The 27,362-nt window shown below is 41.8% G+C and overlaps 1 protein-coding gene across 8 annotated transcripts in view; it reads left to right on the top strand.

Moving 5' to 3' along the window:
- Med12l (mediator complex subunit 12L) overlaps positions 1 to 27,362 on the top strand; it is a 297,109-nt gene that overhangs the window by 267,143 nt on the left and 2,604 nt on the right. For 7 of the 8 annotated variants that reach the window (XM_057756832.1, XM_057756830.1, XM_057756835.1 and 4 more), the window contains 7 exons: positions 307 to 463; positions 1,544 to 1,785; positions 10,442 to 10,531; positions 11,952 to 12,181; positions 13,773 to 13,929; positions 17,277 to 17,372; positions 26,417 to 26,498. In XM_057756832.1, coding sequence (XP_057612815.1) covers positions 307 to 463; positions 1,544 to 1,785; positions 10,442 to 10,531; positions 11,952 to 12,181; positions 13,773 to 13,929; positions 17,277 to 17,372; positions 26,417 to 26,498 — 1,054 coding nt within the window. The remainder of the gene's footprint in view (positions 1 to 306; positions 464 to 1,543; positions 1,786 to 10,441; positions 10,532 to 11,951; positions 12,182 to 13,772; positions 13,930 to 17,276; positions 17,373 to 26,416; positions 26,499 to 27,362) is intronic. The other variant, XM_057756833.1, reaches the window with a different exon arrangement.

Below are 27,362 nucleotides of genomic sequence, written 5' to 3'. Positions count from 1 at the left end.
TGTGCTTTTAGCTTTTTAAATGTCTCCCGTGAGGAGCTTCTTGTTTTTGGTGGTGATGGTGGGGAGATGGTACTGGAGACTGAACGTAGGTAAATCATATTATTTTCTAAATCAAAGAAAAATTTTAATTCCCATGAGTACTTTTTGAGGAAATGGGTTACCATTTGTATTCTCTGCCCTTTCACAAACTATAGCCTTGGATTTTGGGATGGAACAATCCAATATAACTGAATGGGACGAACTTTATTGATTAACTGTGCGTGGTATATTAAGTTACATTTTTAAAAAATAATATTTCTGTTGAAGGAGTATCAGCAGAGCAGCGTGTACCGAGTGCCTCCTAACTACTCGCCGATGTCCTCCCAAATGATGCATCACCCACAGCCTGCACTGTGGGGATACAACCTGGTGAGCCAGCCCCAGCAGCCCAGCTTTTTCCTTCAGAATCAGTCCCTGAATCCAGGTGGGTGCGAGACACGCTTCACTGGCAGATCACTCTGGTCAGCAATTTGGGGACAAAAACTCCTTGCTCCTAACTTTTATCCTCCACAGAGTGAGAATTCGGGTGATCCCAGTCCTCAGTCACAGTTCGTTTTTCTGTTTTCTGAAGTAAGATAAAGCTTTGGCTCAGTAACTTTAGACTTAGTAGCTTACGCCTGTTGTCCCAGCTATTAATGTAGAGGCTAAGACAGGAAAATCACGGAGCATTGCCAGCATAGTAAGAGCCCATCTCCTAAATTAATATGCAGGGAAATTATATGTACAGATTGTAGAAAGTGCCTGTTTTGTAAAGGAGAGTGAAAACACTTTAAGAACATAAAATGCTTGAAGACTTCAAATTCTACAAACATCTCTTCTATCACAGAAGACAAAGAAAATCCAATACATATTTGCTTTCGCAATTTGTCAGTGTCCTTAAGGATTAGACAAACTTGCTTCTCCAATTGGTGGCTGTATAGGAAATGTCACTCCTTCCCTCCAAAGATTCTATATTCCTTGATACATGCAAACAAACAGAGCTCTAACACACATCTCACAAAAGAGGTTGCTTTCTTTCTTCTCCAGTTAGAGTTCCCTGCCAGGGTTCCCCATTCTAAAATAGGCCTTTTAATTTTGCCAAGGTAAAGGTCAAATAATACAGCCTTCAGATCTGTTAGGCTACAGAGAGCTTCTATGCCTGGCTTATGAAACTTTGCAAAATACTGCACAAGGCACACTTTTATTCAAGTCATATGCAGTCCCGAGGCCTGTACAGCCCACGTGACCAAGGTTTTATGCACACTCATCTTTGTTTCAGGCATTGCATTTTATCCCCTGAAGTGCAGCCTTCATGTAGCAATTTTAAACTATTGTTCTTCATGCCCACCATTGTGCTCCCTCTTTTGGAAATAAGGCAGCTCTTAACAGAATGGTAATACTTGGAGCTGGTGGGGCAGTCTGTTATTCTCTGCCTCGCTCATAAAGTAAGAATGGTGAAGTTTCTTGTAGTGATCAAAGAACACCTGCAGCCCTTGAAAACCCTTCCTTTCGGTGGCTTTTCTAGGTGGCTCCAGATTGGACCCTGCAGGCTCCTATGTCCCAACCAACACGAAGCAAGCCTTGTCCAACATGCTGCAGAGGCGCTCGGGCGCCATGCTGCAGCCACCCTCCCTTCATGCGATCACATCTCAGCAGCAGTTGCTACAGATGAAGCTTCTGCAGCAGCAGCAGCAGCAACAACAGCAACAGCAGCAGCAGCAGCAGCAGCGGCTCCTCCGGCAGGCCCAGACTCGGCCTTTCCAGCAGGTTTGTCCACAGCCAGCCTTGGCGTCCTCCTGTGGTCCCCTCCTTTAGCTAGGAATGAGTTTGGGGTGTGGTGCAGAATCTTGCTGCATGCCCATCTCTGTACACGTGTGGTGAGAGGGGTCTTTCCTTTATACAAGTTCAGGAATATTCTTCCGCTTCTGTATTTCCTCATTGACTTTGTGAGGAAGCTGGAAGTGCTAAGGACGTTGTACCTTTTACCTCTGAGGTCAACTTCCCAGCTCTGTTCTATATTATAATTGCTATAAGGGTTTGTATTCTTCTTAGCATTACTTTTATGCATTATCCTTGGATCTGTTACTTAATTTTGTGCCTCTAAAGCCCTGATGTTTTTATCCTTCATCGTTTTAAGTGTTAATTCAATAAGATCTGTATCAAACAATTAGCAAATTATAAACAGTGGTCCAAATATGGAGTTTGTGTTTGTGTGGGAAGTGCTTTAGATTATACCCAGAGCCTGGCACATGCTAGGTAACACTTTACCCCTGCAGTATATGCCCAGTGCAGAAGAAATATTAAGTTTGGTTTTTTGTTTGATTGATTTTCATTGTTTTGTTCTGCTGTGTTTTCTTTTTCCTCCTCCTCCTATTCTTCTGGTGTTTTGTGACAGGGTCTCACTATGTTAAGACCGTGTCTCACCAAGTAGCACTGGCTGACCTAGTACTCTCTGTATAGATGAGGCTGGCCTCAGATTCCGAGATGCACCTGCCTCTGCCTCCAGAGTGCTGTGGTTAAAGAGAGCCTCACTATGCTAAGCCTTTGAGTGTTATTTCTGGTTGATGTTTCTTATTTTATGCCCTGTAAGTCACTGTTCCTTCTAGACAGTGATTGTATCGAGTGAGCAGTGATGAAAATGACACAGACCTACCTCGATAGGGACGCGTGAAACCTGCAGGTCTATGCAGATGAAATTTGTGAGCGAAAAGAGTGACGTAGGATTGCTTCTGCTTTTTCTGGTTTTTGTATTTGTGTGTGTTTTCCAGTTGCAGTGTTCTGATAACAGACCACTTACTGATAACAGAGCACTTACTATGCCCAAATAGTCACGAGCATTTTCAGCGTGGCTGTTCTTTAGACCCCACGGCAACCCTGTGATGAGTGAGCACCTTTGTGTTACCCAGTCTACATGTGTATCCTGCTCTAGAGGAACAAGAAAACTTCACAGTAGCCAGGACTCTGGCACTTTTGAATTGCCCTGGTCTTGGCTTTGCACACCTGGCTGCTGTGTACAAAGCACACCCGCATTCCACCTGGAGATAGGAGGAAGTGGGGACCAGATTCTTCATGGAGTCTTTACGTTGCCTTTTTAAACAGCTGTGAACTGGCCTACATAAGGAAGTTAAGCAGAAGTTCTGGACTGGGTTTCTCCTGACTTCACCTACTGCTTAAGCTACTTAGATATCAGGCAAAATGGGCAAGGGTTGCTTAGTGCACACAGACAATGAGAACTCGAGTAAAATACTTTAAGAATATTACTGATTTTGTTCAAATAGGCAACGCATTTGGGGCCATTTCAAACCTCACTGCAGTTTTAGCTGTGCTTGGAGGGTGAGCAGACACAGTCTTGCTTCAGATTCCTAAGAGGAACTAAGACATTACTACCAGGAATTGACACACCGTTCCACCAGAACGAACCCGTCTTCTTTTAAAGACAATGGAGCCTAAATAAGTTTGCCTCTTTGTTTCTGCATCTGCTTGCTCTTCCATCACAATGCTGAACTTCTCTTAATTGTACCCCACTTCCACTCTGAGTTCAGCTCTGAGTTACTGAAAGTAGTTCTGAGCACTGGAGCAAAGGTCACTGGCATACAGGTAAACATAGGCAAACATGCCTTTCTCTAAGGTTCACTTCCTAATATCCATGACAAGTAAGGAACTCAGTGAGATAGTGCAGTCAGCAGTATCCCTGCAGGCCTGTGACCTGAAAGGCCTCTCTGGTGGCTGCCTCCAAACACTCAGACATACCTCAGTGTCTTTTTTTTTTCCCTGCAGAATTGTGCTAATTGAAAGCATAGGAACTGGTAGGCGTCTGTGTGTTTTTGCGCTAATTCTGTGCCAGCATTTTGATTTCGTTGTGTTCTGTTCTTCACCCCAGTTGTTTTAACTTTCAGCGTCCTAAACATTGTCTTCAGAGAGAAAATCAGCTTCACGGGATCAGCCGGCTCAACATTCTTCAACAATTAAATGGTCCCAGTGACTTCCTGACTAATAACCAATTTGTTTGTTTGTTTGTTTTTGAAAGAGTTTCTCTATGTAACCACCCTGGGTGTCCTAGAACTCACTCTGTAGACCAGGCTGCCCTTGAACTCAGAGATCTGCTTATCTCCGCCTCCCAAGTGGTGGGATTAAAGGTGTAAACCACCACTGCCCAGCCAGATAAGCCCCTTTATGCCATTCTTCTTCATGTGTTGGCTAATGGAGGAGGACTATGAACTTTTCTCGACATCAAGCCAGGGTCTTTGTGTAACTGCCTACCCTTGAGCTAACTCTCCAACCCCTCTCAGGAGAAAGAGAACCGCGTAGGTATGTAGCCATGTAGGCAGGAACCCTGCAGAATAAACAAGATACACATAGAGTGCCTGCATGGTGCTTGGGTGCTATTATGGGATGGTGAGCTCCTACCCTGTCTTCTAATAGGTAGTTCTCTTAACTATTGCTGTGAAGAGGCACCATGACCATGGCAACTCCTATAAAGAAAAGCATTTAATTGGGACTTGCTTACAGTTTCAGAGGTTTAGTTTATCTTCAGCATTGCTGGGAGTATAGCAGCATGCAGATGGACATGGTGCTGGAGAAGGAGCCAAGAGTTTAACATCTGGATCCACAGGCAGCAGGAAAAGAGAGATTCGTTGCGTCTGGATTGGGCTTCTCAAACCCCAAAGCCTACCCCTCCCAGTGACATACTTCCTCTAACAAGGTCACACCTACTGTAACGAGACTACATCTCCTGATCTCCTTCAAGTAGCGCCACCCCCTAATGCCCAAGCATTCAAATATATGACCCCGTGGGGGCCATTCCTTTTCAAGTGACCTCACTAATATTTGTTATTAATATATCTGTAATATAGCAAAATATGTTGTAGAGGGAAAGAAATCCCCTTTGGATAATCATTTGAAATCTAGAGTAAAGGTAGAATTGTGTGAAATATAAATTATATTGATAACTTGTTACAGTGATGCTGGGCACAACTGGCTTTTTCTAATCACTAATCATGACAAACACACGCACAGAGATGTTTATGACTGGTCCTGGAATTTTACAAGATACATCCCAGGTTTAGCTGTGGCTGTTCTGTAGCGATGCTTGATGGCTTCTCATATAGGGTCAGGCATCGGGCTTTAGAGTCTTTTTTTTTAAAATCATCCTTTTGCCTATTGGGCACACGTTAGAAATCTAGGTGTGTTTAGTAGATGAACACACGCATGACTTATGGAGCCAGTCTCAGGTGTCAGGAACTTCCCAGGAACCCTACCCTCAGCAGTGTGATTCTCACCCACACAGTCCTGCCTTAGCTGTCCCTGTGAGTACTTCTGGAATATGCCCATTTGGGAAACCTAAATGCACAGAAGATGTGCAATACATGTTGAAGTCTGCAAGCATCTCAGTCCTTACAGTGTCTGCACTGTCTTCCCCTGTAATAAAAAGATGCTTTCTGCAGAATCCTGCTCCTTATTTGACACAAGGTGAAAACTGAAATAAATAGCGAATAACCTTCTAGTCTCCCCGTAGGCTAGAATTGAGCTTCCATCAGTCCTGCAATTTTCTGTGACAGATCCCTTTAATGGCTTTACGGATGTCTGAAGATGCTGTCTTAGTATCTACTCTAACTGCTTGATGTGATGCTAATAATTGTAACTGAGTGTCTCTTATAGCAGTAGCCCCAGTTGACATAACCAAAGATGATTTGCTAACAAAACCTGTTTTCATTCTTTGTTTCTGACTTCATCCAGGAAGTGATTGACCTCTGTTTTTCTTTACTGTCTTATTTAGAAGAGATTCAGTAGCTATGACACAGTGGCTCTGTGATGCAGTCTCATCCACTAGCTGGTGCTAACACAGGGATAGTGTGATTGATTGTAAAACTAGTGATTTGTCACAGGTAGCAACCCATGACACAGTGGCTGGCTCATCGTAAGTGCTCAAAGATGGTACCTGCTGTGTATATCTCCTTCTGTTAGCATCATGCTTGCATCTTACTTAGTTGAAGTTCCTAGCCCACAGAATCACCCTCTCTTAAGTACCTTAATCATTAAAAGTGGATAAAAACATGTCAGTTGTGTTTCTTGTATACTTGCATTAATCATCTATAATAAGATTGCCACAAGAGGAATAATGTTTTTGGTGGGATAGCTAAAGCTGAGCAAGACTGCCTGGTAACCCAACAGTTGACTTTGAAGAAGTTTATTTCTAAGAAAAATGTATAGGTAGGAGGCTGCTTGTTCATTCCCAGCTTCCCAGAACCAAAATAACCACACAGAAATCTGTATTAATTACAACACTGCTTGGCCAATGACTTAAGCATATTGTTAGCTAGCTCTTGTATCGTTGGTTAAACCATTTCTATCAATCTGTGTATCGCCATGTGGCTGTGGCTTACCAGAAAGGTTCTAGCGCCTCTGTCCTTAGCAGCAGCTATTTGACTTCCCCTGACTCTGCCTACTTCCTCTATATATCCTCTATATATCCCTTTTAGTCTGGCTTTACTCTGGTAAGCCATTGGCTGAAAGCAGATTTATTCATTAACCAGTAAAAGAAACATATAGGCAGAAGGGCTTCCCAGAGCAAAATGTATGTGGCGCATGTCCATAAAACTGTAGGTCAGGAATGACTTAATTCCTATAGCCTCCAAACAGAAGCAGCCGAGATTCCCACTGGTAGTAGAAATGGATAGGTACCTTTTGGTTAAGATCAAGTCTAGCAGCTGTTTCCAGATTTTATCAAAATGCATCATCTCTGTTTTCTTTCTTGGATGAAGAATATATTCTGTTGGTTTTGGGGTCGCTTTTTGAGTACAGTTCTTGAGAATATATGTTATAAGATTTCATCTCTTTGGCTTTGCCAAGAACGCATGCTCTGCATTAAATTAATGTTAGGTTTCTGAATAAGCAAACCCACAATATACATCAAAGAAACATTAGAATAGAAACCATAGGTGTGAGTGTAAGCCAGCTTGCTTATGACATTTGGATGAGTAATATTCTATAGTGGTACAATATTCCAGCTTTGAAAATATTTGGATTATTACAAGCTTACCGCGTAGGAAGTTTCTCTAACAGTCGTCTTAGTAAAGCAAGTTCAAAAATGCCTCTGAATCCTTAATTTTTCTTAAGGCTTTATGCTTATGAAGAAGCAAGCATGTAAGGATATTATTCATTAAAAGCTTGAATTAAACATTATTATTGTCAGGTTGATACTATTGTTCAAAAGAAAACAATTTGTATGAATCATTCATCAATCAATCAATTCTGTTTTTTTTGGGGGGGGGAGCAGATGTTACAGCAGGCAAAACATTTTGTTTAAAGTCAAATGAATGTTTTTTGTTTTTATATTCATTCAAATAAATAGAAATTCGTATCATTTCTCTACTTTTAAGCTCTTTTTACTACTTTCCTGTATTAGGAATTTAATGACTATTTCAGTAGTTAAGTCCATCATGTCTAGGCATGTTACTAGAACATACTGTAGAGGAGGCACATGTTTGCAGTATGTTTACTTTGAAGTACATCCGGTGCGTTTAGAAATTAATGTTGGCAACAATGCTGATCTTAGTTGAATTATACTTGAAGGGAAGGCTTTCTAAAAACATCCCCTGTGTGTAGCTTGTCACTAGAACCTGATAGCATTTCTCTGTATCTGTTTTAGTAGTCAAAACAGACCAGTCTCCTATGATGACCAAAGCTTTGATTCATATCCTGTGTATCATTTCAGCTGTGAGCACTCAGTAGATTCCAAATGAGGATTTATAAATAAAGCTGTTTTTGCTAGGAGATTCATTAACAGTACTGGCTTGTGTTGTTGTTATCATCATCATCATCATCATCATCATCATCACTACTAATGCTACTACTACTACTACCACCACCAAGGAATATTTTTTGTTATGGGAAAATACATGTAAGATAACATTTTAGCACTTGAATAGAATTTCCTCTATTTTTATTTCACTGATATAGGGGAATGGAACATAATATATTCACACACGAACACCTCATCTTTATTTAGTTTTTCTTTCACGCTTCTTTTTATGATTTAATTTTATTTTGTGTGCATTAGTGTCTTGCCTATTTGTGTGTCTGTGTAAGGGTTTCAGGTCCCCCAGAAATTGAATTCCAAACAGTTGTGAGATACCATGTGGGCACTGGGAATTGAACCAGGTCATCTGGAAGAGGGGCCCGTGCTCTCAACCACTGAGCCATCTCTTCAGCTCCCTCCATGGTTCTTGTAGAGTTTGTAACACCGTTATCTTGGTGACTCCTGTGGATTTTTTAATGTGGAAAGTAATTTATAGTTTATATTTCTTAAATTTCCATAACCTCAGCTATTATTTGCCAGCAAGCATGTCACCTAAGGACTGAGACAGATAACATTATTAGTTGTAGTGTATTCCATATTGATCTTCAGTAGTTAGTGGAGGATTAAAGCATTAGCTATGCTGTGTGTGTGTGTGTGTGTGTGTGTGTGTAGCTGTGCATACACCCTGTTTCCCTCTGACTTGAAATGGCTTCGACATGGTCAGCTGTCATTCCCAGGATTCTAACTTACTTATAGTAGTCGAGTGTTCTTTCAGTCTGCAGACCTGGCAGTTCACGTGTGTTTTTACCACACAAAAGCACAGCGCTATTTCAGAGACCTTGTATAATACTAATGTCAAGAATTACAGATTGAAGGAATGATATTAAAGATCTGTCCTTGGTTTAATGGTTCCTCAGCATGGACTTTTGAGGACTAAGAAACATTGGAGACTGGGAGAAGATAAATTAGCTGCCCAATGAGCCCAAACTGGGAATCTTGGCAGCTGTTCTTAGTTCCAATCTTATGGTGACAGGGTTGCACTTAAGAGAGTAATGAGAGCCGGGCAGTGTTGGCGCACACCTTTAATCCCAGCATTCGGGAGGCAGAGACAGGCGGATCTCTGTGAGTTCAAGGCCAGCCTGGTCTGCAGGAGCTAGTTCCAGGACAGCTAGGACTGTAATACAGAGAAACAAGGGGGGCGGGGGGGGGCCACCTCTTTGCACACTCAGGAATTCTATAAAAACATAAAACCTAAAGCCATTATATATAGACAAATGGCCTATAGGGTAAAGAATAATAAATAAAATAAAATAAAAACAAAATAAAAATTTAAGAAGCCCTGATTTGATATGAGACCAGAAACCTCCAAAGATGCCATTGAGTTCATTTTGTTGTTGTTGTTGTTGTTTTTGGTTTTTTTTGTTTGTTTGTTTGTTTGTTTGTTTGTTTGTTTGTTTGTTTTTTGGCCATCTACTGATTTTCATGTGGAGAGCACAAGACTCAATCAATCTGGTGTATAATACATTTGGTTTCAGTGTCTCATTAACAACTACAAAGATACATTTTCTTTCAGATTTGTTATGGGACTATTTTAAGTGACTCGTCCTTAAAGAATCAGCACCCATGGGTGTTTAAGTCCTTTCACCCTCAGTGTTACACTTGGAAGTATCTACTCCAGTGGGGATGCCCTAGCTTTTGCGTCAGATCACTGGAGTTTAGGCAAGGTCTTTCAGGCAGCCCAGGCCTGACACACGTTGCATTCTTATTATGGTTACTATTGGCATTCTCCTACCTAAACTACATATTTATCCCTTCTCTTTGTTAGCAATATATTTACTTTTCCCAAAGCACACTAAAATGGTTTCATGCAACTATAATTTAGCACTTTTTATGTGAGACAGCAGTAAAATAATTACACAGTAAACTTATTTCTTCCTGATAATTAAGTCTTGGGGAAATCCAGGGATGATGTGAAACTAGACTTTCTTTTCTTTTCTTTTCTTTGTAATTATCACTGCAAGCTTCCATAAAATAATTTGTGTAACCAGAAGATAAAGTTCATGTATAGCTGTCTATAATGATTAACATTCTAAAGGCCAAAGTATATTGAATTAAGACTGGTTCACAGATGGTAGCTGGTTTTATTCTACATGTAGTTGGTTGGAATAGTATTTGCTGTTGGCCTAGGATAGTTTCATTGAGCATCCCTCATCACCGAGTCTTAGCGGGTATTAACATTTCCTCAGATGTCACAACTGAAGACAGTCTTTAGATCACGATGACAGGGCTTCATTCAGAAGCCCTGGGGATTTTGTATGTGGTGAGCAGATACCATGCCTCTTCAGAGGACGTGGGTAGTGCCTGTGATGGAACGACACACTTTAGAGACTCTTCCAGGCCCAGAGAAGCATCTGTGCCCTTCCTGTACCCAGAGAGTCATTTGAGAAAGTCTTGGCTGAGAGACTTGCTCATGGTAACCTTTCTAGACTGGAGAGGTCAGTAGTCTGCCCACATAGGGAGTGGGTGGGAAATTGTCTTGAACCTGGTCCGAAATCTGTAAGTTCTATCTAGAAGCTGAAATGAAGTTCTTGCAGTTACGGACTTTGTCTTGATTTTGTTTTCCAGGGCCAGCCAGGGGACCAGGCTGCTCTCTTTACTGCACAATCACGGCCCTCCCCTCAGCTCCCTCAGTATCCAGGGCTGCAACAAGCACAGGTACCCGCATTGGCTTTGAAGCAAAGCTACTTTCTTCATGTTTTAATGCCGTTTGTTGGGAGTAGGAGATCAAGGAAACTGGTGATCAACTAGATCAAGAAAGTACTTCTGCTTCACAGTCTCAGAACAGTAACTGTTGAATAAGTCTCAGGATTGCCTAGGAAATTCCTCAATTATAAATGTAAATAAATTCAGACTTTTTGTCTTCTGATGCAAGATATTAAAGCACTTGAGCCAAGGCGGTGGTACACACCTATAACATGCACCCAGAAGCAGAGGCAGGAGGATCGAGGCGAGCCATGCTTATATCGTTCAAAGTTAATTAATTAATTGTTTAAGAATCTCAGAGTTGTTTATGATGTAATGCGTAATGGCATGATTTGCTATAGAAATTTACATATTCAAAGATATCTTCTGTGAGGAATCATAGTAGAACAAGGTAATGGGCCCATGAGTCGGGTCACAGTACAGGTGCTGTTGGCTCAGTAACTGTATGACATTTGTGCTACGCTGAGGTATAGCTTCCTCTTTGTAAGATCAAGAGGAAAGATGTAGGATTCCAGTTGACATGGAATTAACCTATATATACCCAGAAAATGTTCAGGAAGTGGTGCGCTCACCTTTAAAACCTGCAGGCCTTTATCCACCCCTCCCCTCGTAGTTTTATTGTTTCTGCATCCTTACACCCTTATGCCTTTCCTTTAATACAGAAAGGTCTGGTCCGGCAAGGCTTGTATTGGAGATGGCAGTTTATTCTGTGTATACAACTGAAAGGGGAGCCGTGTTTGGCTTACAGGGTCCTGAGGCTGGTGCGTGTTTATTGTGTATCACCCTTGTCTTCAGAGTCATAGTCCTTAAGCTGCTTTAATATGTGGTGTTCCGAGGACCCAGAGGATAGACTGCCCTCTGTTCAGTGAATTGTATCTTACGATCCAGAAAACTCTGTGTGTGTGTGTGTGTGTGTGTGTGTGTGTTTTATGTAGGTGTCAAGGTTTAGAGAAATAGGTAATTGTATTAAAGGGATAGTGTGCTCTGTACTTTAGATGACAGTGATATTGTTTGGGTTTTGTTGGATGTTGCCGCCATCTGTGCACTGAACATGTAGCTACCTTGCTGGTTATTTCTATATAGAAAGATGCCTTTCCTAGTCCAAAAATAAGCAACTCAAAAGCCAAATGAATATTTAGTTATTTTGAGCTAGATATTTCTGTGAAATCACTGCCCAACCAGCCTATTCTGTGGGTTTCTGGTCAGATTTTGTTTGCCTACAGAGTAGCCATCCTCGTATTTTGAATCATTAGAGCCATTGCTGACCATGAATTTCAGCTTGGGCTTCCTGCCCCACCCACCCCCATTTCTTAGTGGTGGGGATCCGGGTGCTAATGGCAGCACTGACTTCTCCCTTTATGCCTTCCTGCAGACCATGCCCCAGGGCTACACAATGTATGGGACACAGATGCCTTTGCAACAGGCAGCTCCGCAGCAGTCTGGAGGTGTGGTCCTCTCCCCCAGCTACAACTCCAGAGCCTATCCGGCCGCACATTCCAGCCCAGCACTGATGGAAAGACTCCGCCAGCTGCAGCAGCAGCCAAGTGGCTACGCGCAGCAGCAGGCCTCGCCGTACCTGCAGCCCGTAGCTGGCTCTCAGAGGTGATACCTGTTGAAGTAATTGCAATAGTAAACCCGCTCGGCCTTGGGTTTGTTACGCTTCTTCCAGGCATTTGACACTGTGACGGTTTTTGAGCTCCTATATTTGCGTCCTGACATCTCATTTTTATCTACATGCAGTAGAGGTTCCAAATTCTTCCATTCAAGAACACTGTAGTTTTGACTTACTTCTTCCAATGTGTACTGTTTTAAGATTTTCAGATGACACCAGTATGTTAGTGCTAGTGTTCTTCCCTTTTTTTCCTTTTACTCGAGAGATTTTTTTTTTTATTAAAAGTGTCCGATAAAACTATGGATCGTTGTTAGCAGTGCTAATTTACTAGAGTTTGCTGCTCGGAACCATACAGTTTATGTCGTAGTACGAATCGTAGGTGGCGCTTGACAGAGTTTTGCTCCAGCTTTGTTTCTCTCTTTTCCACCTCAGCGATGACTCACGCTAGACTCCCCTGGTTCTTGTTCGAATCGCATCCCCTTCACCTAGAGTGTGTCTGTACTGCTCATCGTTGTAGCTGCTGTCCATGCATGGCTAAACTTCAGTTAATTAAAATTGACTTAGCGTTCAGTTCTGCAGGCACATTGATCATATTCCAAGTGCTCCCTAGCCAGCAGTGGCCGGCATGGCTAGCTTTGAGGTTCGTGGTCTATGCAGTGACACGGAGACCTGGTGTTTGTAGAAGCTCCATCTTCAACTAGATGTTCTCTGCCATCTCTTGAAACACTGTTGTTTTGACCAAGGAGCTTTGTGGTTTTGTTTAGCTCTAAGATCTGATAGTCGTGTAACTGGTCCTAGTCGCTAAAGGCCATTTCACTGGATGGCACAGATAAAAATCATGATCATTAACACATTATCCAATCCCATTGGATAATAAAGTGCAGAAGAGTTAGGTTGGTAAAGTTCTACACTGTAAAGTGGATCGCAGCTTAGCTCCCATGTGCTCCTGTCAGTGACTGCCTACACATCTGCTCAAGGTAATTGCTGTCTGAAAAGTAGGGAGGTGGATGGTAGCACATTATGGGAAATAAGCTAATGTGTAAAACATGCTTTCCCATTTTTATAAGTAAGCCGCAGCATGACAAAGCTCAGTAACAGGAGCTTCGTTGCTCAAAAATTCCGGGTTCAGATCCCACCTGTGCCGTTTGTCTTTTAGGTGAGCTTAGTGATCTCTCGATCTTCCTTCATTTTTAAAGTTAGATAATAAAGCTACTGGCTCACAGGGATATGTAAGGAGTAATAAAATACTACTGTTCAGCCTTTCCACTCGTGGCCTGCTCCAAAGTAAATAGTAACTTATTTTGCTTATTGCTAACAATTGGGTTTTTTTAGAAGTAATTTCTGTATGATTGCTACTTGGTCTGAAGTAGTATGCTTACGATCTTCTTTTTCTTTTTTTTTTTTTTCCAATGTGGTCAGATGTGTTATCTGATCCTCTGGCCCTTCCCCATTTTTAATTGTACACATGATTACTGAACACGAATTGTTTCTTGGTGGATGTGTGTAAAATGCTGGAGGCACTGATTGACACTTCAATGGTACGCCTGGTTCCTGAACACAAGTTGCATTATTCTTTGCCAGACTGAACCACCAGGCTCTACAGCAGAGCCCTCTGGTGGGCGGGGGAATTGATGCTGTGCTGACTCCCGCACATCCCACCCTCCCCTCGGTGCCCCTGCCTCAGGACCCATTGAGGCCCAGACAGCCGCAAGTTCGACAGCAGCAGAGACTCCTCCAGGTATGGGGCAGGGAGGTGAGGGCAATGCCATCCCTTCCAGTAGTACAGACACAGACTCTCATAATGAAAGACTCTTTAGACTGAAGTATTAAGTTCCAAGGAGCCCTGTGTATTTGACACTAGCAACTTAGCTAGTACTAGTACACTGTAGTTCCAATAAGGTAGAGTTTTCTCTGTACCTGCCAGGCTGTGAGCAGGAGACTCCATTTCACACAACCATTTCCCTTTCCCAAAGCTTCAGGGGGCACGCACATACTTTAGTTTAAATGTGGACCTCACCTCACCTCAACACTGATGGACTAAAGACCTACAGTTTGAATGCAAAATTTCATACACATGAGGGAGAAATAGGAACAAGCATAGCTTTCCACCATTTGATGTTTAGTAACATTGTGTTTCTATCACACTTCTGCTCTATTTAAGCCACGGGGTTAGAGTAGCAGAGATTACATCCTTGGAGGGTTCTGTCTTAGAGTCCAGAGGGTATAAAGACTTGACACTTCCTGGTAAACAGCCCCTCCCTCAGCACATTCTTGTTTCTGATTTCCTTGTTCCAATATATGGGTGAGGATGTGGCTCATTGGCAAAGCTCCTGCCCGGCATACACAGGGCCCTGGGTTTAATACCCAGCACTGGAATGAAGGAGGAAGAGAAAGCTGGCAGTCTGGCTATTATGTTAAATCTGTGCCAGATTTTTCTTTTTTTATTATTAATAAGTGATGTTTTTGTGTCGGAGATTTCTTGAAAAGACTGTTAAATGGACTCTCTTTTCCGGTCCAAAATGAGATGCAGCTTTATTTTTATGGACTACATAGAAATACTGGGAGATTTGGAATCTCATGGAACAGGGTATATATGAGGGGAGAGCTATCTATGCTCTGTGAGGGAAACGGGCAAGAAAGCAGTCATGCAGAAAGGAACACAAAGGAAATTGTGTGTCTCAACTTCTCCATTGGAAAGAGAGAAAGAAAAAAAGTAGTTCCCTAAGAATTTAAACCATGAGCCCAAGTGCAGTTAAAGTCTGAATGTAGTATGATCTGCAAAATTGTAGTTGATTATATCTAAATGTAAACAAGAAGTCAAAACAAACCCTCTAGCACTGAGCTCCAATTTATAAGGTAGTTATTATCACATCTTCATTTTGGATATACTATTTTGAAAGCTGTGATATATTATTAATAATATATGATAACTGGTTTGGGTTAGTGTAGCCTACCAATGTATAATCCTGTTCATTGTATAGATGCTATTGCCAAGGTGGAAAAAACAAAAACAAAAAACCCACTCTTGAGTTTTGTCATTAATAAAATGGAAAGATTATTTACCCGTGTATCAAGGTTTAAATAAGAAAATTCAAGTAAAGCACTGGTTTGATGTAATTTCCAATATTTTTACTAAGATAACTATTCAACAGAGAATGATATGCTCTTAATCCACCTTTCTACAAGTTTGGAAATATTTTTCATGACAGCTATTTGAATATCTCTGTTTTAAGATTTGTTACTTCCAACTCACCAAGGAACCTTATTGTGTTGCTTACTTATCTCTCTCTGCCTTCCAAGGGCGTTTTCAAGGTTGCAAATAAGTCATTTCCTGACTGGGTGACATGTTCCTTTTTCACCTGTTAGTGCATGCCCCAGTAATATTTCTTATCAACAACATCCCCCTGGAGATAAAGAAAGGCAGGGAACTTGTTCCTGTGTCTCAACTACATTTATTCCTCTTTTTATGATTGACTGTTGGCATAAAGAAAAAAAGTCATCAATCGAGAAGTTCCTCTTTCTTGAAAGATTTTTGCAGAGAACCAAGTGGATGGTGGCTTTTTATTGTAATGCTTCTGGTTCAACCTCCATTGTTTATGTTGAGACTCACCCGATCTGGACCTTTGCCGGGATGGCAAATCTACAAACACTGTACATCTGACACTACCTAGTTGGTGTTCTTACTCTTTTTTTTTTTTTTTTTAAAAAGTCAAGTAATTGGGGGAATAATATGTAGACAAATTTGAAAAAATACATATAAAGAAAATCTAGTTGGGTCATCAAAATGAAGTATTTGGATGGAGTAACTAAAGGCCACTAAGAGAAGATTTTTTTGTTGTTGTTGCCTTTTCACGTGATGCATACTTGGTTTCTTCTGTGACTTAGAAGTGTTTTCCAAGAGCTATGTGTTTAAGCCAACTTAATCTGGACATACTTTCTAGTTTCATGCTGCTAAGTCATCTCAGAATTTCTGTGGGCTAGTTTATATTCTATAAGAAATAAAAGTGGACTCCAAAGCTATCCCCCTAAATATCAGAGAAGGTAATCCAGGATGGGTGTCACCTGGCAGTGTGAGAAGGTAGCTTGTGGGTCGCCAGGCAGAGGATGTGAAAGAAGGAGAAACAGTAAGTGCACAGGATGTCCCTGGACAGTGAGCACTGGCTGCCAAAGGAAGCCAGCTTGAACTCGGGTTGGTCTGAGGAGGTTTCTTGGAGGAACAGATTTGTATCTTACACTTGAAGGAAGAGCAAGGTTTGACAAAGTAAAGATGGAGATGAAAGGGTACAGTCTTGCTTCATATAATGACATTTCTGTCAGTGACTGACTGGTGTGACAGTGATCCCTGCAGATTTTAGTGTAGCTAAAACACTCCTTTACCTCATGACGTCATAGCCTTCATTAACATCATAGCACCATCACAGCACACTGCCAATGTGTTTGGAGATTTCTGGCGTAAAGAAACTGTATCCCATTGCCAATTATTTAAAAGCATCACAGTAGTTAACGCGGAGTGCTTAACACTAGAAAAGAATCATCTCCATCGCCCCATGTGTCTGCTTATTTCCTATACTCTATATGGTTATTTTGGAGGATAATCCTATTTACCGAAATACCTTTCATTATTGGAGATGTGCCTCAGTAGTAGAGTGCTTGCCTAGGATGCAGGAGACCCTGGGTTGGGTGATGAACACCAGAGGTTCAGTCTGCGGTAAACAGCATGTTGTGTTTTAGGGTTTTAGCAGCAGCAGCCTCTGCATCCTGTGTTTTCCATGTCTCTAAATTGCATCCTTTATCTTGTGACTCATTCAGTCTTATATCATTTTGTTCATTGTGGCCCTAGCAATAAGCTGTTCAGTGTATCCCACAGCCCGGGTGTGTGGTTGGCTCCACCACCTGTGTTTTTCTTAGTACATGATACACTGTCCAGGCAATGCAAGAATCACCTGTGCCACATTTTTGAGACTATATCCAACCATCATTTCGCTGCAATGGAACAGATAAAAATGTGTATTAGTAAAAGCTATTCAGACATGTCTTAGCTTCACAATTTCAAGGGTCTACCCTAATCTTTTTCTTTCTTTCTAGATGCAGCAGCCCCAGCAGGCCCCCCAGCCCCAGCAGCCCTCACAGCCCCAGAGTCAGGCCCTTGGTCTCCAAGCAATGCAGCCCCAGCAGCCTTTGGTAAGGACCTGATGTTTCTGAACCAGGATGTGGGTTTCTACTTTAAAGTAGGTTCATTGTGCAATGCCATGGAATTTTAAGAGTGAAACAATCTGGATATACCTGGCCAGTTTTCCTATAAGTCTATCAGGGCTTGGTTGATATAGTAGTTGACATACTTGATTTTTTAATGAATAATTAATATACACTAATAAAAAATTTAATATTCAAATAAAAATTTGCTTTAATAAACATTAATTAATAACACCATTTTTCTTTTTGAAAAAAAAAAGTAGAGCATTCAATGGATGAAAACCTTACCAGTGAGTTATGAAGCGTTTTTTATAAATAGTAAAGAATGATTTCATATGCTTGTTAAGATTATCTTCCTTAGATTTTTTTATAACGTTCTTAGAGTTCATGAAAGTGTAAAATAATGGCCTGAAGAATTAAATGAAATCTGTTTTTATCCAGTTAGTATTTTCTGCAAGAATTTGCATGTTGTTCGTAATCTACATTCCACTTCTCTAACTTTTCAAGTTGAATTTGGGGACATGGACACACTACGGATGTTTTGAAAGCTTCGGTGATTTCCAAGGGCTTGTTACCTGTGAGTTCTCCCTGGGGCCTGTAGGCTGCTATCCTCATTGCCACTGGTAGTGAGCAGTGCAGGTGGTTATCACCGCAGGATTCGGGGAACAGCTTCATGGGTCTGTAGTGAAGAAAAGTAGCATGGAGCCACGGCAGCACATTAGAGAGGGTCAGTAGAATCACTTGGTTTAGCCTTGAGCCAACCAGGATTCTCCTACTGTGATGTCATCCTAGGAGGGAGTCCCCTAATATACAACACTTGCTGCTCTGGCCAGCTGAGTCCTATTTTTTAGTTCCCTTATACCAAAGTTCTAGCTTTTCCAGCTTTGATTGTTTTTGTTTTAAAAATATTTATGACATTTATTGCAATCTACGTCAACCATTTTTGCTTTGTTTTATTTAAGTAGAGACAATATGGAACTTGGCTCTTGGTCACGAGGAGCATAGAGCGGGCTAGGATGACTTTTTGAAATACTGTAAGGAAAAGAAAAAGACTTTCAGATAGAACGCTGCCTGTAGACCCAGTGTTCCACCTGGAAGTAAGTTCTAGCATGTTTTCACATAATTCCAAACCCACAGAAAAGTTTTAAGAACAGTACAAAGACTCACCAAACTGAGTGCCTGGTTGCCACGTTCCTTCCTTATTTATTCACTGTCTTCCTTTAGTTCCCACTCATATTCTCCCCATCTCCACATATCAGTAAGCTATAGCCATGTAGCTCTTTAATGCTAAATATTGCAATCCCCCCCCCCCCCCAAAGTAAGATGGTCGGAGATGTAGTTCAGTTAGCAGAGTGCTTGCCTAGCACGAATGAGGCCCTGGGTTGGATCCTTAGCACTGCAAAACAAACAAACCCACAAACATAAAAATTCGTGACTACTATTTCTGAAGTCAAGAAGTTGAACACTGATGCAGTATTATGATGCATACATGGTTTTTCTCAGATTACAGCGGTGGTAATTCAGTATCCTTTACTGCCTGTGTTTTCCTGGCTCGGCCTCATTGTGTACTATTTAGCTTCCGTGTCTACTTTTCTCAGGTGGAATTTGCACCAATTCCCCACTGCCCCACACTTTGTCTTAGTGATGATGGGGTAGCTGTTTTATTTTGTAAATGTTACTCAGCCTGAATTACTGCTTAATCTTGACATCAGCCAGTTTACGTATTGAAGAGATGCTGCACCTTACCCAGTCAGGGCATCACAAGAATTTTTGTAATCACTATGGAAGTGGGGTCTCTTGGGTTCCCATTTTAAAGTTACCATCCACTCTTTTTTAAGTATTTCATCCGATCTGTCCTATTGCCCATCAGACACACACCCACCAGTGTTGACAATGGCTGTCTTTTTCCATTTCCCCTATAGGAGAAAAAACGCTTACTTTCAAGTGCTTGTTTTGTTTCTAGTGATGGTATTCCACTCAAATAAAGAACTTTCCCTTTGATGTTTGTCTATCTTTAACTCATGTTTCAAATACAAAGAAATATTTTTTAAAGGATTTTATTTGTTTTATTTATCTGTATATTTGTGTGTCTGAGTGATGGGGTATACTTGTGAGTATAGTGTATAACAGAGACCAGAGAAGGCATTGGAACTGAAGATGAAGGCAGTTGTTAGCTGCCTAAAGAGATGTGGCTGCTAAGAGCTGAACTTAGGTCATATGGAAGAGGAACGTTGGCTCTTAAAGCTGAGCCATCTCTCCAGCTACAGAAAGCATTTATTAAAAGTGAAATCCAGCATTTGATCCCTTTCTTTTAAACCTTTGCCACTACTAGGAGCACTTAAAATTCTTATTCCAGCTTTACTATTTGTTGCTGTATAGCATCAGTTAGTGAAATTTGCTGATTTTTTAAAAAAAAAAATCACCAACAATCTTTCCTAAGGCTGAAGTTGTAACTCAGTGGGAGGGGGCCTTTGCCCAGCACATACAAGACCGTGGGTTTGATCCCCAAAGCTGTGAAACACTGAAAACTTTTCTTTCTGCTGAGTAGGTTATTATGCCAGACGGAGAAAACTTAAGAATAGTCTCCATTTTCTTTCTATACACAAGACATTCTAAAGGTGTTTTGACAGAAACCAAAGTTTCTGCAGATAGTGCATGTTGAGTATTTGATGCTGACTGGGAAGATTCTAACTCTTTTCATCCAGATGGAAAACAAAGATTGCCATGCTGCGGTGCTCTCGTTACTAGCGGTACTACGTGTGATCCTGATGGAAGTGACTGTCACATAATTATGCCTTCCTAGTGATTTATGATGCAGATGAGTCCTTTTCTATTAAATGTAAGGAACCCAATAATTTGGGAATGGTAGCTTGTATAGCTAGTAATTTCTAACAAGAAGATGATTGTACAGTACAGTACCATTTTAACAGAAACATAAACTTTAAATTTAGAACTACAATTATTGCTGAATATATGATAATTATTGCATATTTTAAACTTGACTCAGATATGTAATAAAAATATGCATGTTATGTTTATCACAAACAATACAATTCCTATGCTTAAATTACCTATAGTTATTTATATTTAATCTATGACTTTTCTTACAATGAGAGTTTAAACATTCAGTCCCCACGAATATATAGCTGCCATCCTAAGATAAGTTATTGGTACTTATAAGGAAATGACTTTAGGAGCTGAGGAGATGATTCATTTGGAAAAGTCCTGGGCACAAAAGCACAAGAACCTGACTCCAGATCCCAACACCTAAAATGCAACAAGTCAGGCTTGGCAGTGTGCCTTTAAGTCCAGCAGAGGGCAGGATTGCCAGAGCTCACTGGCCCATCCGCTCAGCCATTGGCAAGCTCTAGATTCACTGAGAGCACCTGTGCAAAAAATCACAGGGGTGGGGGAAGCAACAGAGGATAACACCAGATGTTAGCCTCTGCCCTCTACATTAGGCTTATTTGGGGCAGGCTGCGGGCTGAGTGAGGCATGTTCTTTCACCTGGTACTAAATCTTACCTCAGTCCATACGTAATATGATATCTTAGTTACTTTTCTATTGCTGTGAAGAGACACCATGATGAAGGCCAACATAAAAGAAAGCATTTTATTTTATTGGGGACTTGCACATAGTTTTAGAGGCAGAGTCCATGGCCATCGTGGTGAGACGGCATGCAGGCAGCAGGCAGGCAGGGGGCTAGAACGGTGGCTGAGTGCTGACGTCCAATCTGTAGGCCAGAGGCAGAGCATAAGACTGGGCCTGGCATGGGCTTTTGAAATCTCCAAACTCACCCCCAGTGACATACCTCCTCCGAAAAGGCCACCCTCCCCTAATTCTTCATAAACAGCCTGCCAACTGGGAATCAGTTATTCAAACATATGGGTCAGTGGAGACCATTCTCACTCAAACTACCACGTCTGAGAAACGCAGAATGACGTGTTGAAAGTATAACATGTGCTCTGTTCATAGCATGTGCTCCATAATTCCTGATGGATGGCAGCCCCAAATGCCTCACCTTTAGTGGTTATTTTGGATAGGGTAAACAAAGAAACTTAATTCTGTTACTAAACTGTACTGATAGGTCTAGAAGGAAAGTTTCTTTAAACCTCCCAGTTACAGTTGAAAGTAACAGCAGAGGTATGTGAAGTCATCTAAGATACCCCCAGGAACTCACTGCCTCTGAGTCAGAGCTCATTAAAGGGAACTTGGCATTTTATGCTTAGATCATAGTTGTGTGAATATTTAACTGAGTTATGGTATGTAAAGAACATGCAAACCTAATAAGGATTTCTAAGGCAGTATTGGTGATTTTTATTTTTTTATTTTTCGGTTTTTCGAAATAAGGTTTCTCTAGGTAGCTTTGGAGCCTGTCCTGGAACTCACTCTGTAGACCAGGCAGGCCTCGAGCTCACGGGATTAAAGGCGTGTGCCATCACTGTCTGGCTATTTGGTGATTTTTAATGCTATAGATTGTGTTTCACCCACTGGCTTAATATACTACCTTCCCAAGGTAATTCAGAGCATGGAAGATGACATTTTTCCTCATGATGCTCATAAGAAAGTAACTTAAAAGAAATAAAAGTCTTTACTAATGGTTAATTTAATGGAGGTGAGTAGTGGTTGTTTAACATTTTTTTGTGCTATTTGGCAGAGTGTTTAAATTCTCACCAGGAAACACAGTATTGTTTCAGTAGAGATCAGTCTCATAAATAATTCAAGCAGGCATTATTACAGCACAGTGACCAAATGGTGTGTGTGTGTGTGTGTGTGTGTGTGTGTGTGTGTTAGGATGCGCTAAGAAACTTAAAATGTTCAGACCTAAGTATTCAATTTCAGCATTAGAAATTCCAGGTTTATAGGAGTGGTCGGTACTGAGAGCTGTTCACGTCATCAGAAGTCTTTCTCAGGTGTACTTTATATAGCACACTTGTGTACCTATACTGTTTATTTAGTTGTGAGCCTAGCTTTAACTGAGCCTTCTCTTTCCCACCAACCCCCACCCTCTGAGACAGGGTCCTGCTATGCAGTTCTGGCTGCCCTGCATTTCACAGTCTAGCTAAGGGTGGCCTCTAACAGAGATGCCGGCCTCTGCCTCCAGTACTGGGGTTAATGTACTGCACCTGGATATACACACACTTTTAAATATGATGATGATGTCATCGTGTTTTTCAGTTGCTGAACCATTCCTCTGCAGTTAAAATTTTGGAATGTTGCCAGTTTAAAAAAATAGTACTGTTAAAGGTGTTTTGGTATGTATTTTATACCCCTTTTTGGTTGTCTCATAATAACAAACAGATGTAAAAAATATTTTTAACTACTTGTGTATATCAGTAGCAAGGGCACAAGGCCTCAGGAGATTTAAGGAAAAAGTTCACATTTCCTTTTGATTACTTTCACTCTCTCAGATTTACTATTTTTTCAATGCCTTGGATTCTTCATAATAAACATCTCTAGCAGATCCATCTCTAGTTTGGGGCCTACTCCCCCATTCAGTTCCTGTGTTTGGAGAAGAGAGTGTTGAGCTGGCTGCTGAGGAGGGGTGGGCTTGGACTCTGGGTTCTGATCAGTGCTGCACTAAGGGACGAGTAAGTAGCAGTTACCACCCTCCTGGTGACTTGCCCGGCCACTTCCTGTCAGCCAGTGGTTACAGTGGAATTCAGTGTTCATTTGGTTTATTCAGTAGAAGCCAGCACCCCATCAGGTGTTAGGGAGCTTGTCATGAAAGTGCGAAGTGTGCTCTTTGCCACCAGGGAACGGAGAATCATAGGAAATGGCTGAAGGGCAATGTTGTACATGGCAGGTAGCATGTGGTGGCTTTATCTTTTTAGTCTAAAAGCTTCAGAGGTTTAATTGGCTTGCTAGAACTGCCGAACAAAGTGCATGAACGTAGCTTAAAATTGGAATTTTTTTTTTCTCTTGGTTCTGGGAACTGGAAGTGAAAGATCGGGAGTCAGCAATGTTGCTTCCCTCTGTGTGTTGGTGGGCGAGCCTGTGCCAGTCTGTTCCAGCTTCTCCCACTGCACCAGCTGTCTTTGGTAGCCAGACTCTGCTTGACCTTCACACAGCATCCTTGCTGTTTGCACCAGTATGCCCATGTCCCCCTTTTTATGAGAATACCATTAATATATCAGGTTCCATTATAATAAAGTTCATTTTTACTTGATTCCCTCTGGAAGGGCTCCCTCTCCAAGTGAGTTTACAATCCAAGGTACTAGGGTTTAGGACTATATAGCCTTTTTATTTTGAATGATGTAGTTGAAGCCCTAACAGAGATCAAAAGATAGAGAAATCTGGGGAGCCCATGGTGGAAAGCGTGAATGTAAGTGACCTTGAAAGGCAGTATTTGACCTGTCCCCTTTGACTGTTACCTTGGTTGGTTCCCTTTAGTTGATAGCATGGTAGTTGGGTCATGGTAGACAGTGACTACCAGCACCCTTGGCCAACTTGATTACTGTACTAAAGTGTTTTTAAGGTCAAAAGTGCCATAAGACAGAAATCGTCACCTCTTTAAGATGTCATCAGGAGACTTTTCTGTGAAATGAGCATGGAAGGTGAAGAAAAGCCCATGACCATCAGTTAACTGTAGAGACAACTTAGTGTCCATGCTTGTGCCATTTGTCTTCCGTGAAGGAAGGACCACTGACAGTAGACTCTGCTCTTCCTGGGGAAATATCTGTGGTCTCTCAATCTTTGCCACAATTGTAGTTGCTGACTTACAATCTTTATAAGGTTCATATGTTATGATTAAAGTATTTTTAGCTAAATTTGACAGATGTAGTTCATATTTTCTTTAAAGCTGCTTCCAACATTTAAGAAAATAATATTCACACCATGCCTCTAAGTATTTTCTTTCCATTTTATGCTGTCTTAATTAGGTGACCTGAAATAAATTGGTCTTTAGGCAAGGCTCCTATTGTTTTGCATTTTGCCTTTCAAAAAAGTATACGGCAGCAGCATTAGTTAATAATACTGTATCTTTGGCCAACAGCAACAGGCAAGCATATTATATGGTCTTCCTCAAGGAGTTCATATGTTCTGTTCAGAGAAATCGCTGTAGTTTTCAGAGTGCCCTTGTGATTCAGAAGCCAAATGACACAGATCATCTGGATCTTGAGAATATTAGTAGTGAAGGTTCATAGTTCTTTCTGTTTGATGCCTGAATTCAGACACCTCTGAAAGTGCAAGGGTAAACAGCAAAGGTGACAAGAACAGACATCCAGCTCTTCCCATGTATCCTAGATAGAGCAACCATGGGGATGCTTGACTGCAGAAGGACAGGGTGAAGGGAGGGTAAGGTCAGCCCAAATCACATGGTGAGAGTTAACCTTTGACATACACTGAACTCCAGAATATCTGTTCCAAACAGTTTGGGTAAATTTAGAATAGTCCTGCATCAGGGTTAAGTGTGGCCATATCTGTTTATAGTGACTAGAATAGTGCAGGGCATGTAGAATGAATTGGTAAGTAGGATTCTGAATAAGCATTGAAAGAAGAGATTTTTTAAAAAAGCACTTATCTTACTGACTTTTCCATGTAATGGGATGGTTTTTATTCTATGTGGAGAGGGTGGGAGAACTCTGACACTGGTATTGGAAATGGCTTATCGGCTTTAGATGTCATATAAACTTAAGAGTCAGCTTGACAATGCCATCTAAATTAGAACTTTGAATTAAATTTGAATTTCAGGCAAGCAGTTAGCAAAAGAGTTTTCTCAAATCTCCTGTTGGGCTACGTGGACTAAATGCAATTTTTGTCCCATGAAATATTGAATATTAGTGAAATGAATATTATCCATCGGTTATCTGAAATCCACATTTAGTATTCTGAATTTTTATTTCCTACGCTGCTGACAACCCTAGGCTACTTTCGGTCATACTGACGATCTCCAAGGAAGACATAATCACGTTGCATTCCCACTGAGAATGGTCTTTTTAAAAACTCCTCAGAGATGTGAGGCAGACTAAGGTAAAGCAACTCAGATGTGTTCCAGGCATATCAGACCTCTTAGCCTGGTGGAGGCAGAAGAGAGGAGATGGAGAGATCCAGGTTACCAGGTGGAAGAGCCTGGGCCTTCCTGCCTTGGATGCACTTGGCCAGCAGAGGGCTACCTCCTTCTTAGCCAGCTTCTGCTCCTACCCTTCCATCTCAGGAGGTGCTCTCTAGGGTGCTGTGCCAGTCTCCGCAGGGTATTCCGTACAGGGGGACGGGCAAACACAGCACAGACTGAGGTGAATGGGAAGGGACCAGTGCTGTGTGTATGACTAAGGGAAGCTTGTTTCAGAGCATCCTGACCTTTCCAGGCAACCAGAAGGCAGCCAAGGAGGAAAGAAGGAAAAAAAACAAGCAAGAGCTGAACACTGTCTGACTTCCAGTGTTCGGAAATGACAGAGTTCAGCTGGTGATTTTGATAGAAAATAATTTTCCTTCTATCAAATGCTGAACAGTCTCCCTCCACCCTCGAACATCAGCCACGGCTTCTCATCTGAGCTTGATGGGAGGAACTGCACATGGGTTCTTCGTCCCCCTTGTTATACTTCTGGTCTCCCTCACCCAGCACCACGAGAAAACCCCTTCAAGTCTGAGTTCTTGGTGTTGGGCTCTGCTAGCCCTGCCCTGGCTGTCAGCTGGAGGTCATGATCCAAATGAGGTTACACTAGCACATGTTCCGCCTAGCAGGTTCCGTTCTGTCCACGGGGTCCTTAGGCATTGGTCTGATCTCCACACCAGAGAGCTTGCATTTGTCAGCAAGAGGGATCTCCGGCTGGTGACAAGTGAGGTGACAGTGGTCTTTGAATGAATAGACTACCTCTGTAATGTGCACTTCAAGACTCCAAAATAAAGGCCTCCGTGAACGCACTGTTTACCGCCTGTATATTGAATGGCATTGTTTACCGGCTGTGTATACTGTAGACACAAACAAGGTTATCCACTCTGGGCATGTGGCAGTGGATTAGGCAACCCAAGGAGCAGCCGGTGCCTTGTGTAACATGGTGGCTGATTCATCCTTCCCCTTGTTGCAATTGCAGTTCCCCAGGCAAGGCTTGCAGCAGACCCAGCAGCAGCAACAGACAGCCGCCCTGGTGCGACAGCTCCAGAAGCAGCTTTCTAGTAAGTACCCGTCTCACGCAGAGCTGGGGGCGACGTGGCAATCAGCAGCTAGAAGCCTGGAATGGTGGGAACTCCTCAGAGACCGCACGGTGTTCTCCGTGCCACGCTGTGCGATGTTTCGATCGCATTCTGACAGTAACATTTGCTTTGAGTCAGAGGGCAGAGCTAGCCACGAGCTGAACAAACTTAACCATAGAGGACTGCAGACAGATGGGAGACAGGAAGTAGTAAGGCAGGGTGGAGAGAGCTTGCAGCCCTTTTGGATTGAGGAATGGAAGAGAGAGGAGGTCACTGGTGACTTCTGCTTCTCTGATCATTCAAGCTCTTACCTCGATATGTGACTCTTGATTTTTTATTGATAAAGAAAAATTAGATAAACACTTTGGTACCATTTTAAGTATGTTCCTAATTGAAATAGAATTAAATCACCTTCCCCCTCCCTTTCTTTTGTCTAGCAGCTCTTGGCTACATTTCGTTAAACTCCTCCCATACCTCTTCTATCAAGTTGATAGCTTCTTTTTATTTGATTGCTTTTGTTACATACGTACGTAATACACTCCTTTGTACATACATTTTTTTTTGCCCTAGCTGTTACTTAGTCAGTGTGGTCTATTAAATAATCTGTGATTAAACAATGAAATGGAATGAGGTGTTAGAGCCAATATTCTTTCCAAGAATACAGTCTGAAGGCAGAGGTTAGTGCTACGGTGTTTACAAGTCAGTCCCGAGGAGCCGGGGAGCATGTTGGCCTGCTCTGCTGTGTCCCATAGACTGGGGGCAGGTGTGAGATTCTCACATGGAGGCGTCCCCTCTACAGAATACACTTGGTCACCCAGTGTGATTATTGGCCTGGGGTCTAGCCAG

Source organism: Chionomys nivalis, chromosome 24 (assembly GCF_950005125.1).
Source record: "Chionomys nivalis chromosome 24, mChiNiv1.1, whole genome shotgun sequence".
Taxonomy (NCBI): Eukaryota; Metazoa; Chordata; class Mammalia; order Rodentia; family Cricetidae; genus Chionomys; species Chionomys nivalis.
The sequence above is the reverse complement of the archived record's forward strand: the minus strand, read 5'-3'. Positions and strand labels throughout refer to the sequence as shown.